Source organism: Dendrobates tinctorius, unplaced genomic scaffold, assembly GCF_039654945.1.
Source record: "Dendrobates tinctorius isolate UK_male_01 unplaced genomic scaffold, ASM3965494v1 ptg000005l, whole genome shotgun sequence".
Classification (NCBI taxonomy): Eukaryota; Metazoa; Chordata; class Amphibia; order Anura; family Dendrobatidae; genus Dendrobates; species Dendrobates tinctorius.
Genome location: NW_027361673.1, coordinates 35669187 through 35686069, shown reverse-complemented (window position 1 = coordinate 35686069; position 16883 = coordinate 35669187). Strand labels below are relative to the sequence as shown.

Below are 16883 nucleotides of genomic sequence, written 5' to 3'. Positions count from 1 at the left end.
GTCAGTATCACACAGGATAGGATTAGATACACGGCTGAGCAGTCAGTAACACACATGATAGGATTAGATACACAGCTCAGCAGACATTATCACACAGGATAGGGTTAGATACACAGCTCAGAAACAGGATGTGCCAAAGGAGAGGACGTTTTCATTCCAAGAATTCCACTCATTCCATCTGATTTGTTTTTTGATTTTAAACGCCTCCAGTTTCCAGTTCAACTGCTATTTGCAATTTCCATTAACAATGCTCAGGGACAGTCCTGGAAAGTAGTAGGGATCGATTTGCAATCTCCATGTTTTTCTCATGGTCAATTTTACGTGGTCTGTTCAAGAGTTGGAACTACCAAAAATCTGTTCATCTTTGCACCGAAAGGAAAAACTAAAAATCTTGAATGAGTTGAAAATAAAATACTATCAATACTTGGGTAATTGTTTAGTTAATTTGTGTTGCAAATCTGTAGTGTTGAATATATGATGTGAAATGTTTTTATGTGCAATATAATCATTATAGTTTGTTATAACTAATCACAGTTGGTTACTATGCCCAGGCAACACCGGGCTCTTCAGCTAGTTTTTAATAAAGAAGAGGCAAAATCTTTATAACAGAAATCCAGACAAGAAAGGTAGTGCTCACTACATTGTAATCTACCTGCATGGCCACCCCCTTATTCAATCTCTGCCTGAATATGATGCTCAGAAAACATCTTACCAGTCCTAGAAGAATTCTGCATTAAAATTAGAGCATGCTGATTGTGTTGTGGAAATGTTGAGGATTTTTACTGTGGATTTAACCCTTTGTCAAACATAGGATGAAATATGCTGCGAACATTATCCACAGAGAATGTACCTAGCCTTCAAATGAGTTATCAAAGATTTTGTTAAAATGGCCACAAAAAAGGAAATGCAACTAATTAATATAGAGTAAAGGCCCCTTTACATTTAGCGATGCACCAGCGATCCCGACAATGATACGACCCGGTCAGGATCGCTGGTGCATCGCTAAATGGTCGCTAGTGAGCTGCCACACAGGCAGATCTCACAACGATGCAGCAGCGATACAGCGGTCGTTACTTTTTTAAACCAAAGATTTTTATTATATTCAAATGTCGTTATAATTACATTCAAGCACATCTTACAAATCATTTCCATTGCATATAGAGATTTACACGACATTCAATTTCCTCCCCGTCAAGAAGATAAACTAACCCAACCACCTCCCTCCTCCCTCCCCCCCCTTCCCAGCTGCAATACAGACTTTCTCAATGTGATTGTCTCCACTGTAACCACATGGCCCAGAGTTTCTCAAAGTGAACTTCCGTATGTCGCCTTCTATAAATTCTCTCCTCCAATCTAATTACATTATTCACACGAGTAACAAACTCCCCAACCGTTGGGGGTTCAGCATCGATCCATTTTTGAGCTATCAGCTTACGGGCAATATATAAGAGTTTTGCTATGATGGACTTATAGGCATTCCCCACCGACACCTCCTCCACATACCCCAACACACACGTTACTGGGTCCCTTCCTATAACACATCGGTATATCTTCTCAACAAGCCCTATAACCTCCTCCCAGTATGATGATAGTCGTGGACAAGACCAAAGCATATGAAGCATTCCCGCAGGTTCAAATCCACATCTTGGACATTCCGCGTTATCCCTCAAGCCCATTTTCCTCATAAGTTCTGGAGTCTTATATGTTCTATGTACAATATATAGTTGCGATATCCTACCTGGCTCACTCAAAGAGAGTTTAGGTATATACTCTAAAATAGACTCCCATGTGTCATCTACTATTTCCCCCACTTCTCTCTCCCATTTAGATTTTACTGTTAAGGGAGACCCAGCCAAGTAAGAATATAATAAGTCTCTATAGATGGTAGAAATAACACCTCTCGTACCCCCGGACGCACACACAAAATCCAATACCACATCCCTCTGTACCGTCATATTCATTATCTGTTTACAGCGGTCGTTACTTACCTTTCAGACGCGGCGATACTGACGTCCTCCCGTCTGCGTCCACTCGTCGCTCATCGGCACCAGCAGGAAGCCCAGCAGGAAGCGCCCGACGAGAAATGGAGTTGCGCGATCAGCGGCAGACAGCGGGGGAGCCGGTCGGAGGTAAGTATCACACATAGCGATATCGCTGCTGCGTCACCAAGTCGGTGATGCTTTAGCGATATTGCTAGCGATATCGCTATGTGTAAAATCCCCTTAAGGCCTCCTTCACATGTCCTGGTGATTCTGTGCCCGTGTGTCATCTGTATGTACGTATGTACCATCTGTGTGTCCGTTTGCTGTCCATGTGTAAATGTTTCACATTGATGTGGCATCTGTGTGCAGTCCGTGTGACACGTATCGGCGCCTGGGAAAAGCAGTAGAGTTCGTGCTGTTCCCAGATGCCGGCTGCTGAAGGCAGCCCTCATCATTGTCGCTTGGTCTTCTCAGACCAGGCTACAATGATGGGAGTTGTATTCAGCAGCAGTTATGCCCCTCCCATGTAAAATAGAGAATAAAAAAAAGAAAAACGGCGTGGGCTCCCACATAATTTTCATAACCTGCAGAGGGAAAGTGGACTGACGTAAATAACCTGGGAAAAGAGGCAATATCTCAAAAGGTTCCCGGGATATTAATAACAGCTCACAGTTGTTTGTTTAGGCTTTCCTGGTGAATTTACGGGGGACCCCAGAATAAAAAAGACGTAGAGTCCTCTTATAAATCCAAATCAGCAAAAGCTAAACAGACAGCTGTGAGTTGATATTAAAAGCTTGGGAAGGGGCCAGAGAAATTGCACCCTCGAGGCTACCAACATCAGCACTCGGCTGCCCCAGAAATGGCGCATCCATAAGATGTGCCAAATCTGGGACTTAGCCTCGCTCTTCCCGATTGCCCTATGGCGGTGGCAAGTGGGGTAATAGGGTTGGGGTTCATGTCACCTTTGTATTGTCAGGTGACATCAAGCCCAGTGGTTAGTAATGGAGAGTACGTGTGTTGCGAAGATTCACAAGTCTGCAATCACGCAGACAGACTGCAGACTTGTCACTTTAGACTGGACAACCCTGTTAAGGGGCACCAGCGCACTTCTTCAGTATGCTTTCTGCTGTTGGGACATGTGTTTGAGGCCCCTGGTTTACAGCATGAAACATTTGCTGTGGATTTTCCACCCTGCGCCATGACATATCTGAAATGCCTTGAATTTTCACTGTGGATTTCATTCATTGCAATGCAATAACATAACTGTGATATAGAATTCTACAAGCAAAGGAACCAACCAAGAAACTGTTATGAAAGAAATCTGATTATAAAACCTAGTTGAGCAAGGTACATTGTGTCAGCAGTTTATTTTGAGATGCCTTGTTTTGTATAATTTTCTATGACTCATAACTCAAAAATGATTCTTCTAAGGGTGGTTTCACATTAGCGTTTCAGGGCGCAGTGACGGCCTGCGCACGGCCGCCGCTAAGCCACGCCCCCTGCCGTGCCTCCTCCGGTAGCTCCGCCAACGGACGCATGACGCTGCATGCGTCTTGCGTCCCCTATCTTTATCACTGGGGACGCAGGCCGTGCACAGTATGCGTTTGGCGGCGCAATGCGTCCATTTGATGGTGCGGCGAGCGCAACCAAATTGCAACAGGTTGCGTTTGGCGCTGGTCGGCGCACCGTCAAAAGGACGCATGCGCCGCCAAACGCATACTGCGCACGGCCTGCGTCCCCAGTGATAAAGATAGGGGACACAGGATGCACGCAGCGTCATGCGCCCGTAGGCGGAGCTACCGGAGGAGGCACGGCATGGGGCGGGGCTTAGCGGCGGCAGTGCGCAGGTCGTCGCTGCGTCCTGAAACGCTAATGTGAAACCACCCTAATTCATCAGCTGTTAGTTACAATGAATTCTGGATTAAATTTATTTGAAAATATTTTCTAGCATTTTAAAATATGTGCATAAGTATCACAAACCATCGTTTGAAAAGTTATTTCAAAACTCACATTGTCCTCTGAGAGTGGGACCGTATGGACTGGAATTGGTCGCCATGTTAAATTTTTGTTCCAGATTTGCCTTCCAACAGGAGTATATAAGCCAGCAAGATTGGCTTGGGCACTCATTAATGTACGATCCTTATCTGTACTTCTTATGTAAATCTAAAGACAGTGAAAAAATTTGTGAGAATTCTCTATTACTGTGCCTAGATGAAGCTGGTTTATAATTAGTGTGATAGAAGCATGAAGCATGTGAAATTAGTACAGCACAAGAATACTTTTTGCTTGATTTACTTTATTACTAAGTAGGATAAGTATAGTATTACACACTGACTGATATATTTTATAATTAAATTTGAACTGTACTTTCAACAAATTTTGCAAAAATCAATACTACAGGCAAATTGGAGGGTGTTCAATCAGTTATCTACCCCACCATAACCTATCAGTGTTAGCGTGGATGCTGGCCGTAATTAAGAAGGAACGGTGTCTGACCAGTGGAATCAGCCACTGCGTTATTTAGGGCAAATTCAGCCCACAGTAGTAAGGATGACCAGTCATCCTGCCTGGCAGAGACAAAATGTCGCCGGTACATGACTAGGGTTTGATTGGCTCACTCAACCAACCCGTTCGTCTTGGGATGATATGCTGAGGACAAATTGAGCTTGATACTGAGTAGACTGCAGAGCTCCCTCCAAAATCGAGACGCAAACTGAGGACCTCGGTCACTGACTATTTTGTCTGACATACCGTGGAAACGAAATACGTGCTTTATGAACAGTGCGGCGAGTCCATGAGCGGAAGGCAGCTGCGAGAGTGGCACCAGATGCACCATTTTAGAAAAATGATCGGTGGCCACCCAAATGACCGTGCTGCCACCAGATTTGGGCAGGCCGACCACAAAATCCATGCCGACCATCTCCCAGAGTCTGTCTGCCACCGGCAAGGGATACAGTAACCCAGCCGGCCTCTGTCTAGATGACCTGTTCCGAGCACAAGAGACGCATGCCTGAATGTACTCTTTAGTGTCCCGAACCATGTGCGGCCACCAATAAAACCTTGACAGGAGTTCTGTGGTATGCTTATTGCCAAAGTAACCACCCACCCCGGATGCGTGTGCCCACGCGAGGACCTCTGGTCGCAGGCGAGGAGGGACAAAGATTTTACCTGGCGGTACTGCCTCAAGAGCGACCGGGGCCACGGTGCTCAGGCTCTCAGTGGGGACAATTAGCCGAGGCTCAGCCTCCTCTTCCTCCGCTGAGATCACCGAGTGAGAGAGAGCATCCGCATGGATGTTCTTCTCTCCAGACAGATAGTACAAGGTGAAGCGGAAGCGGGAGAAAAAGAGCGACCACCTAGCTTGATGAGAGTTCAAGTGCTGGGCTGTTTGTAAATAGACCAGGTTTTTATGATCAGTGTACACCTGGAAGGGAAACCGGGCCAATTTCATGGCCAGCAACTCCCTGTTCCCGATGGAGTAGTTTCTCTCCGCCGGTGAGAAGGTCTTTGAGAAGAAAAAGCTGGGATGCTTCCGACCTTGAGCATCCTTCTGGAAAAGGACTGCTCCTGCACCGACGAACGAGGCATCTACCTCTAGGATAAAGGGTTTATCCACATCGGTATGGGAGCGCCAGCAAAATGGGTTTTCAGAGACGAAAAGGCCGTGGAGACCTGCTCTGACCAAACCTTAGGATTGACTCCTTTCTTGGTGAGAGCGACCAAAGGAGCTACCAGTGTGGAGAAGTGAGGAATGAATTGGCGGTAATAGTTAACGAACCCCAAAAAGCGCTGCACTGCTTTCAGAGAATGGGGCTCCTGCCAGTCCATTTCCGCTTGCAATTTGGCAGGATCCATAATCAACCCCTGGGCCGAGATGATATAGCCCAGGAATGGCAAGGACTCCTGCTCAAACTGGCACTTCTCCAGCTTGGCGAAGAGAGAATTCACCCGCAAACGGTTGAAGACCTTGCAGATGTCTCTCCGGTGGGAGGTCAAATCTGGAGAAAAGATGAGGATGTCATCCAGATAGACCACCACCGAGGTAGAGAGCATATCGCGAAAGACGTCATTTACAAAGTCCTGGAAGACAGCAGGCGCATTACAGAGGCTGAAGGGTACGACCAGATACTCATAGTGGCCATCCCTTGTAATAAAGGCTGTCTTCCACTCGTGTCCTTCGCGTATGCGGATCAGGTTGTACGCCCCCCGTAGATCCAATTTTGTAAAGATCCGGGCCCCTTGCAACCTGTCGAACAACTCAGAGATCAAAGGGAGAGGGTATTTGTTTTTCACTGTAATGGCGTTGAGACCTCTCTAGTCAATGCAGGGGCGCAACTCTCCACTCTTCTACTGCACGAAGAAGAACCCGGCACCAGCCGACAACACCGATTTTCTGATAAACCCTCTTGCCAGGTTCTCCCGAATATATTGTGACATAGCCTCCATCTCCGGGAGAGACAGAGGATACACGTGGCCTCTAGGAGGTTCCGCGCCTGGCAATAGGTCTATCGGGCAATCGTAAGGATGGTGCGGCGGAAGCGTCCCCGCAGATTTTTTGGAGAAGATGTCCGTGTACTGCTGGTAGTGTCTTGGAAGCGCGGAAAGATCCGCGGGCACTTCTGTGGAGGCTACTTGAACACTGACCATCATGCACCTTCCCTCACAGTCCTTGCTCCAACCGAGTATACTCCCGAAGACCAATCTATATGAGGGAAATGGCAACGGAGCCACGGAACTCCGAGAAGCACCTGGTCGACGCCATCTGGTAAAATGAACAGGGACAAGGTCTCGTGGTGAGATGATGCGATTGAGAGACCAAGAGGTGCTGTCTGGTGGGTAACCTGATACGGTAAAGGCGCACCATTAACCACCCTGATGGTCATGGGATGGGGCAGTAGTACCAGCGGAATAGCGGGCTTTTGGGCGAAGGACGAGGACATGAAATTTCCTTCTGCCCCGAAATCCACCGTGACCTATACCTCCCAGGTGGAAGCACCGTTATCTAGCATCCCTTGGAATACTGGTTTGGGGGAAAATGGTTTCATATTAGGTAGACCCCCACCTATTACCATGGTAGGTGCTCGTTTTTTCGAGCCCTGCGGGCACCTGTTAGCCGGGTGACCAAACTGTTGACACTAGTAACAGCGTGCGAAGCTTCGCGTCGAACTCGACTTGGGACCGGTGCGAGACACCTCCGTGGGTACAAGAGGTACAGAGAAGGTTCGAGCGAACCTAACCTTCTGTCTGGATTGAGCTCGCTCCAAAGTGCACTCAGTAAAACGGAGATCAATGCGGGTGGAGATAGCAATCAGCTCCTCCAGAGTTACAGGAACCTCCCTGGTAGCTAAAGCATCTTTGACATGCTCCGCCAAACCCCTCCAGAACACAGGGACGAGTGCCTTAACAGGCCACTCCAACTCGGAAGCCAGTGTCCGAAAACGGATGGCATAATGGCTGACCGAGAGGGAGCCCTGTGTTAAAGCTAATAGCTGGAGAGAGGTGTCGTGAGTGACCCGTGGTCCCAAAAAGACCTGGTTTAGAGAGGTTAGAAACTGAGCGGCACTCAGAACCACGGGGTCACCACGCTCCCACATAGGCGTGGCCCATTCTAACGCCCTGCCCGACAAGAGGGAAATGATAGACCCCACCTTAGTCCGCTCTATAGGAAATTGCGCGGCCAGTAGCTCAAGCTGGATAGAGCACTGGCTCACGAAACCCCTGCAGGAGGCGCTGCCACCAGAAAATTTATCGGGCAACGGGAAGCGGGACAATGTCGGCACAGGATTGGGTGTGGGCACATGCGAGACAGACTGGGCAGTGGCCACTGTAGCATTCGCAGCTGAGGTGGAGCTCTCGATAGCCGCCAACCTGCCCTCCAGCTGCCGAATGTACTGCCGTAGCTGCTGCAGGTCCGCCATTACTAGCCAAACCCTGATGCTAGTATAATGTTAGGGACGGCGGAACGCACTAAATATAAAATAGAAAGTGCGTTCGCCGCCCGGGTCCACCGTGCAGAGGTGTTAAACTGCTGCTATATAATGGAAGACGCACAATATGGCGGTATATCGCACACGGGTTGAACGTCACCCGGTGTGCACTGGGCGTACTCTGTTAGCTACACAGAGACGCTTTAGACATAAACATAAGTACTGAGCCTGTTGGACTCACAGGTCCCAGAGAAATGCACGCACGGTATATGGTCACAGGAGCTGGGCCCAAGGCAGAGGGACAGAGTCCGTCTAGGCCTACCGTGCGTGCGGCATCGCTACCGCGGACGCCCACAGGTGCTGCAGACTGCAGCGTGGCCACTGACACAGTCGCTATGAGACAGTACCCAGGAGGGGTGCACTGTCAGACGCTAGTTAGGTGATGATATGCACTGTGGCCTGAAGCGTGCCACTGACTGGCGCTGACTCTATGACTAAGTCCCTATCCACACACGTAATATCAGAGGGAGGGGAGACCTAATGAGTCATTCGCAGGTTGATGCATCCGTCATCATTCACACATGTAGCAAGTAGAGTCTACAGTTGTGGCCAAAAGTATTGACACCCCTGCAATTCTGTCAGATAATACTCAGTTTCTTCCTGAAAATGACTGCAAACACAAATTCTTTGGTATTATTATCTTCATTTCATTTGTCTTAAATGAAAAAAACACAAAAGAGAATGAAGCAAAAAGCAAAACATTGATCATTTCACACAAAACTCCAAAAATGGGCCAGATAAAAGTATTGGCACCCTCAGCCTAATACTTGGTTGCACAACCTTTACCCAAAATAACTGCGACCAACTGCTTCCGATAACCATCAATGAGTTTCTTACAATGCTCTGCTGGAATTTTAGACCATTCTTCTTTGGCAAACTGCTCTAGGTCCCTGATATTTGAAGGGTGCCTTCTCCAAACTGCCATTTTTAGATCTCTCCACAGGTGTTCTATGGGATTCAGGTCTGGACTCATTGCTGACCACCTTAGAAGTCTCCAGTGCTTTCTCTCAAACCATTTTCTAGTGCTTTTTGAAGTGTGTTTTGGGTCATTGTCCTGCTGGAAGACCCATGACCTCTGAGGGAGACCCAGCTTTCTCACACTGGGCCCTACAATATGCTGCAAAATTTGTTGGTAGTCTTCAGACTTCATAATGCCATGCAAATGGTCAAGCAGTCCAGTGCCAGAGGCAGCAAAGCAACCTCAAAACATCAGGTAACCTCCACCATGCTTGACTGTAGGGACTGTGTTCTTTTCTTTGAATGCCTCTTTTTTTCTCCTGTAAACTCTATGTTGATGCCTTTGCCCAAAAAGCTCTACTTTTGTCTCATCTGACCAGAGAACATTCTTCCAAAACGTTTTAGGCTTTTTCAGGTAAGTTTTGGCAAACTCCAGCCTGGATTTTTTATGTCTCGGGGTAAGAAGTGGGGTCTTCCTGGGTCTCCTACCATACAGTCCCTTTTCATTCAGACACCGGCGGATAGTTACGGGTTGACACTGTTGTACCCTCGGACTGCAGGTCAGCTTGAACTTGCTTGGATGTTAGTCGAGGTTCTTTATCCAACATCCGCACAATCTTGCATTGAAATCGCTTGTCAATTTTTCTTTTCCGTCCACATCTAGGGGGTTAGCCACAGTGCCACGGGCTTTAAACTTCTTGATGACACTGCGCACGGTAGGCACAGGAACATTCTGGTCTTTGGAGATGGACTTGTAGCCTTGAGATTGCTCATGCTTCCTCACAATTTGGTTTCTCAAATCCTCAGACAGTTCTTTGGTCTTCTTTCTTTTCTCCATGCTCAATGTGGTACACACAAGGACACAGGACAGAGGTTGAGTCAACTTTAATCCATGTCAACTGGCTGCAAGTGTGATTTAGTTATTGCCAACACCTGTTAGGTGCCACAGGTAAGTTACAGGTGCTGTTAATTACACAAATTAGAGAAGCATCACATGATTTTTCGAACAGTGCCAATACTTTTGTCCACCCTCTTTTTTATGTTTGGTGTGGAATTATATCCAATTTGGCTTTAGGACAATTCTAGTTGTGTTTTTTCATTTAAGACAAATTAAATGAAGATAATAATACCAAAGAATTTGTGTTTGCAATCATTTTCAGGAAGAAACTGAGTATTATCTGACAGAATTGCAGGGGTGTCAATACTTCTGGCCACAACTGTATACTAGCGCATGGTCGAGCGGCCATGCGAACCTTTTATAGCCGGGACCTTCCGGAAGCTTCCAGATCCTTGATATGGACCAATCAGATCACGAGAAGGACCTGAGCATGTGACTCCTGATCTCCAATGGGAGATTGTCTTGTGAGCATGCCCAGTAGCGCGAGTTGAGGACTTAGCCTCTGAAGTAGCTTGCTACTGAGCAGCCTGCGCTGCTATTGCTGGCCCAGAGGTGGCAGCAACAGCCAGACCCACAGAGCTGGTCTGAGCAGGGCGTCTGGAATGCTGGGATTGCTGTGCAGGCTCCTGAGCGGTTGGTGGAGAATGGGAGACTGCTGAATGCAAGGCTCTGGATTCCTGCTGCGCAGTTGCAGGAACCTGATGCCTAAAACATGCCATCACCTTATAAACTTGAACTGACAAGTAACCATTTGCCTGTTGTAAAGAACTTGGAGTCTCCTGAATTGTGTGTGGCAGCTCCAGAGGATGGTAACCTGGAGGCAGCAGCATCCTTCAAGTGAGTGCGATGGACCCCTCACCCTACAGTACACAGGAACTGGGACACCATTTGTCTGTAAAGTACCAGAGCAAAACCGGATAGAAGCTCTTTTATAACTACCACTCTGCCGCTCTTTACAGGAGTGCCGCTTCATGAAGCTTAAAGGGGTTATCTGTTACTTTTATGTTGATTGCCTATCCTTAGGATAGGTCATTAATGTCTGATTGGCCGGGGTCCGACACTCGGCACCTCTGTAGATCAGCTGTTATTGGTATCTGCAGCAGCAGTGACCACCGGCTGGAAGTACTCACTTGCCAAGCTGCTCTGTCTTCGTGTAGTGGCTGGGGCTTGTTACTGCACATCCGCCTCCTATTGATTTGAATAGGAGGTGGATATTATTATAATTATTTATTATTATAGCGCCATTTATTCCATGGCACTTTACATGTGAGGAGGGGTATACATAATAAAAACAAGTACAGTATTCTTAAACAGTACAAGTCACGACTGGAACAGGAGGAGAGAGGATCCTGCCCATGAGGGCTCACAATCTACAAGGGATGGGTGAGGATACAATAGGCGAGGGTCGAGCTGGTGGTGCAGTGGCTTGGTCAATCGGTGGTTACTGCAGGTTGTAGATTTGTTGGAAGAGGTAGGTCTTCAGGTTCTTTTTGAAGGTTTCGATGGTAGATGAGAGTCTGATGTGTTGTGGTAGAGAGTTCCAGAGCAGAAAGGATGCGCAGAAGAAATCTTGTATGCGATTGTGGGAAGAGGAGATAAAAGGGGAGTAGAGAAGGCGATATTGTGAGGATCGGAGGTTGCGTGCAGATAAGTACCGGAAGACGAGATCACAGATGTATGTAGGACAAAGGTTGTGGATGGCTTTGTATGTCATGCTTAGGGTTTTGAACTGGAGTCTTTGGGTAATCGTGAGCCAGTGCAGGGATTGACAGAGGGGAGAGGCCAGGGAATAGTGGGGGGACAGGTGGATTAGTCGAGCAGCAGAGTTTAGAATAGATTGGAGGGGTGCGAGAGTGTTAGAGGGGAGACCACAGAGCAGGAGGTTGCAGTAGTCAAAGCGGGAGATGATGAGGAATGTACGGATCCGTGAAATATTTTTGAGTTGAAGTCGGCAGGAAGTGGAAAGGGCTTGTGTTATGAATGGGTCACCGAGGAGAAAAAAGCAAAACAAGCTAAGTCACAGAAAACCAGAGAGGTTGGTAACTATGCAGATTGCAGATCCCTGATCTTACCACACAACTAGCAGTAGCTGTGGAGCGTGCCTACGATGTTCCTAGATGCCTCGTCACGGCCGGAGGACTAAATAAGCCTAAAGCAAGAAAAGGGAAAACTAACTGCCCCAGAGCAGACCCCAAAGGAATAGATAGCCCCCACACATGTATTGATGGTGAAACAAGGTGAAGGCACAAACACAGGCAGGAAAATAGGCTGAGCAAATGATGGGGCCCAAACTAACTAGACAGGAAAGGAAAGGAAAGACACTGATCTGCAACCTGCAAAAAACCCTACAAAAATCATGTCCAACACTTCTGATAGCAAAATTAACCCTGAAGTCACTAGACTTCTCCCACTATATCAGCACTCTGAAATATTCTGAGACAGAGCAAAAAGAGACCGAACTAGTAAGGGACAAAAAGCCAATTGGCAAAACACTGATAAATAAGAGTGGAAATTCAGCACAGACCCCAGCAGGGGCTGGCTGACCACACCAAAAAAACTGAATAGACCAACAAAATCAATCAAGTGTGAACATTAGCAGAAAAACTTAGCTTTAAATGACTGGAACAGAGCTGAAAACCAAGAGCTGACAAGCCAGAAGGAAACACCAGCAACTGAATAGGGCGTCGGCTGTCTTAAATCCAATCTGAGACTCCTGAGATCCAATCGTCATCCTCATTCTCAGGTGGCAGATCTCCACCGAACAAATCAGCCTCTCTACCTCCTGTCACCACCAGAGGGAGTCTGGAAGGAGAACTCACAACTGGTGAACCAGAGAATGAGCTCACAACAGTACCCCCCCCTTGAGGAGGGGTCACCGAACCCTCATCCACGCCACCAGGCCGATCAGGATGGGCCCGGTGAAAAGCACAAACCAATCTATTGGCATGAATATCGGAGGCAGAGACCCAAGAATTATCCTCCTGACCATAACCCTTCCATTTGACCAAATATTGGAGTCTCCGTCTAACCAAACGAGAATCCAATATTTTCTCTACCTCATATTCCACATTGCCTTCAACCAACACAGGGTCAGGAGGTGTTGCCATAGGAACCACTGGCTCAACAAACCTCTTCAACAGAGATTTGTGAAATACGTTATGGATCTTGAACGTAACTGGAAGAGCCAATCGAAATGAAACAGGTTTAAGAATTTCCAAAATCTTATAAGGACCAATAAATCTTGGCTTAAATGTAGGAGATGCAACCTTCATAGGAATATTCTTAGATGACAACCAAACCATATCTCCCACTTTAAACCGGGGACCAATGGTCCTATGCCGGTTGGAAAATCGCTGGGCCTTTTCCTGAGAGAGTGACAACTTATCCACCACTTGGTCCCATATCTGCTGCATTCTCTTAACCACAGTGTCCACACCTGGGCAGGACGAAGATTCCACTTGCCCTGAAGAGAATCGAGGATGAAACCCAAAATTACAGAAAAAGGGTGACATCAAAGTGGCAGAACTAGCTCTATTGTTCAGTGCAAATTCGGTCAAGGGCAAAAATGAGACCCAATCATCCTGATCAGCAGATAAAAAACATCTCAAATAAGACTCCAAGGTCTGGTTTGTTCTCTCAGTCTGTCCATTGGTCTGGGGATGAAACGCAGAGGAGAAGGAAAACTGAATTCCCAGATTGGAACAAAAGGCTTTCCATAATCTGGAAACAAACTGGACTCCTCTCTCGGACACAAAATTCTCAGGAATCCCATGTAACCGAACCACCTGTTGTAAAAACAAGGGCACCAACTCAGCGGAAGATGGCAACTTTGGGAGTGGTACAAGATGGAGCATCTTCGAAAATCTATCACAAATCACCCAGATAGCAGTCATTCTCTGAGAGACAGGAAGATCAGAAATAAAATCCATTGAGATATGGGTCCATGGTCTCTTGGGCACCGGCAAGGGCATCAGCAACCCACTAGAACAAGAACAGGGTTTAGCCTGAGAGCAAGTCCCACAGGACTGTACAAAATTCCTGACGTCACGAGATAAGGCAGGTCACCAAAAGGACCGACTCACAAAATCTCTGGTACCAAAAATACCTGGATGACCAGCCAATGCGGAGCAATGAAATTCAGACATCACTCTCTTTCTCCACTGGTCAGGAACATACAATTTTCCCATAGGGCAATGCTCAGGTTTATCCTCCTGAAATTTCTCCAGGGTGCTTCTCAAATCGGGCGAAATGGCAGAAAGAACTACCCCCTCACCTAGGATGGTAGTAGGCTCGGTCACACTAAGAGAATCGGCAAAGAAACTCCTAGAAAGGGCGTCTGTCTTAACATTCTTAGTGCCCGGAAGAAAAGAGACCACAAAATTAAAACGTGTGAAAAACAAGGCCCATCTAGCCTGTCTAGGATTCAAGCGTTTGGCCGACTCCAGATAAATCAAATTCTTGTGATCGGTGAGGACCACAACTTGATGTCTATCTCCCTGCATCCAATGTCTCCACTCCTCAAATGCCCACTTCATGGCCAACAATTCCCGGTTCCCCGCGTCATAGTTGCGTTCGGATGGGGAGAACTTTCGAGAAAAGAAGGCACAGGGATTCATCTTAGAAGTCACAGGGTCTTTTTGGGACAAAACAGCTCCTGCACCAATCTCAGAAGCATCTACCTCCACCTGAAATGGAAGTGAGACATCAGGTTGTCGTAAAACTGGAGCTGAAGTAAATCTCTGCTTAAGCTCCTGAAATGAAATGCTGAGATAGCCTCAGGAGACCAATTCAGCACATCAGCGCCCTTCTTGGTCAGATCAGTCAGTGGTTTGACAATACCAGAAAAAATTACCTATAAATTTACGATAGAAATTAGCAAAACCCAAAAACTTCTGGAGGGTCTTCAAAGAAGTAGGCTGAACCCAATCATAATGGCCTGTACCTTGGCCGGGTCCATTTCAATAGTCGATGGAGACAAGATAAATCCCAAAAATGAAATCCTCTGTACACCAAAGAGGCATTTCGATCCCTTAACAAACAGGGAATTCTCCCTCAAAATCCGGAACACAGTCCGGACGTGTTCTACATGAGAATCCCAATCACTAGAAAAGATCAAAATATCATCCGGATAGATGATCAAAAACTTATCCACAAGGTCACGGAAAATATCATTCATAAAGGACTGGAAGACAGAAGGGGCATTAGTGAGCCCAAAAGGCATCACCAGGTACTCAAAATGTCCCTCCAGAGTATTAAACGCCGTCTTCCATTCATCGCCGTGCTTGATGCGAATAAGATCATACGCCCCCCTGAGGTCAAGCTTAGTAAACCAGCAGGCACTCTTAACTCTGGAGAATAAATCAGACATCAGAGGTAACTGATATTTAACCATCATCTTGTTAAGGGAACGATAATCAATACACGGTCTCAATGAACCATCTTTCTTGGCCACAAAAAAAAACCCAGCACCTAAAGGTGACGAGGATGGTCTAATATGACCCTTCTCCAATGACTCCTTAATATAGGATCGCATAGCATCATGTTCGGGTACTGATAAGTTGAAAAGCCGACCCTTGGGAAATTTACACCCAGGCATCAACTCAATTGCACAGTCATAACTCCTATGAGGAGGCAAAGACACAGACTTGCTCTCACTAAATACATCAGAAAAATCGGCTAGATAATCAGGAATATCATGAGACTGAGGAGAGGTGGAGAAAACAGGAGCGTCCCTAAGAACACACTGACAACCCCAACTCACCACAGACCCAGATTTCCAATCCAAAACTGGATTATGAGTTTGCAACCAAGGAAAACCAAGAACAATAGTATCATGCAGATTATGCAGCACCAAAAATTTACAATTTTATTGGTGGTCTGGGGCAACTCGCATCGTCACCTGGGTCCAAAACTGAAGTTTATTCTCCGCCAAAGGAGTAGCATCAATACCCCTCAAAGGAATAGGCGTCCGCAGCGGCGTCATGGAAAAACCACAACGTTTAGCAAAGTCCAAATCCATCAGATTCAACGCTGCTCCTGAATCCACAAAAGCCTTCGTGGAAAACGTGAATAAGGAGCAGATCAGAGTAATTGCCAAAAGAAACTTAGGTTGTATATTGCCCACATCAAATGTGTGTGCAAAATGTTTCTCTCGTTTTGGGCAGACAGAAATAATATGAGAGGTGTCTCCACAGAAAAAACACAGCTTATTACGCCTTCTAAACTCCTGACGTTGCGCCCTAGACAAAACCCCATCACATTGCATAGGTTCAGACGTTTGTTCAAAAGGTGGCAGCGCCTCCCGTGTAGTTTTACGTTCACGTAAACGCCGATCAACTTGAATGGCTAATGACATAGAATCATCCAGACCAGAGGGAACAGGAAATCCCACCATAACATCTTTTACGGTCTCTGATAAACCCTTCCGAATGAGAGCTGCCAATGCACTATCATTCCATGTAGTAAGGACCGCCCACTTTTGGAATTTTTGACTGTATAACTCTGCAGAATCCTGACCCTGGTTTAATGCCAACAGGGTTCTCTCAGCTTGATCAACAGCATTAGGTTCATCATACAACAACCCCAATGCTTGAAAAAATGCATTCACATTAGTCAGAATAGGATTTTCAGGTGTCAGAGAAAAGGCCCTATCCTGGGGATCGCCGCGCAGCAAGGAGATGACAATTTTAACCTGCTGCACAGAGCTCCCCGATGAGTTAGGCTTCAAGGCCAGAAATAATTTACATTTATTCTTAAAATTCAGAAATTTAGACCGATCCCCAGATAACACATCAGGAGTAGGGATCTTAGGTTCAGCAGCATGTGACTGAATGAGGTAGGTGGAAATTCCCTGCACTTCAGCAGCCAGCTGCTCCACACGATCAGACAATTGCTTAATCTCCATTAGGAAAAAGAAAAAAAATCCTCCTATGGCCCCAGAGAAAAAAGAGGAAAAAATATAAAAAAAAAAAAAAAAAATTCTGACACTTTTTTTTTAACAACTTTTTCCTGCTTTTGAGTAACCTAGAATCTGCGGTATGGCTGGTGATTCTGTTATGA

At 46.5% G+C, this 16883-nt stretch overlaps 1 protein-coding gene across 3 annotated transcripts in view; it reads right to left on the bottom strand.

The window, feature by feature from the left end:
• The window catches only part of ACP3 (acid phosphatase 3), a 196554-nt gene that overhangs the window by 86934 nt on the left and 92737 nt on the right, over positions 1–16883 (bottom strand). The window contains exon 4 of one of the 3 annotated variants that reach the window (XM_073569462.1): positions 3993–4145. The exons of the other annotated variants lie outside the window; for them this stretch is intronic. Within the exon in view, the coding sequence (XP_073425563.1) occupies positions 3993–4145 (153 nt within the window). The remainder of the gene's footprint in view (positions 1–3992; positions 4146–16883) is intronic. 3 annotated transcript variants of the gene reach the window in all.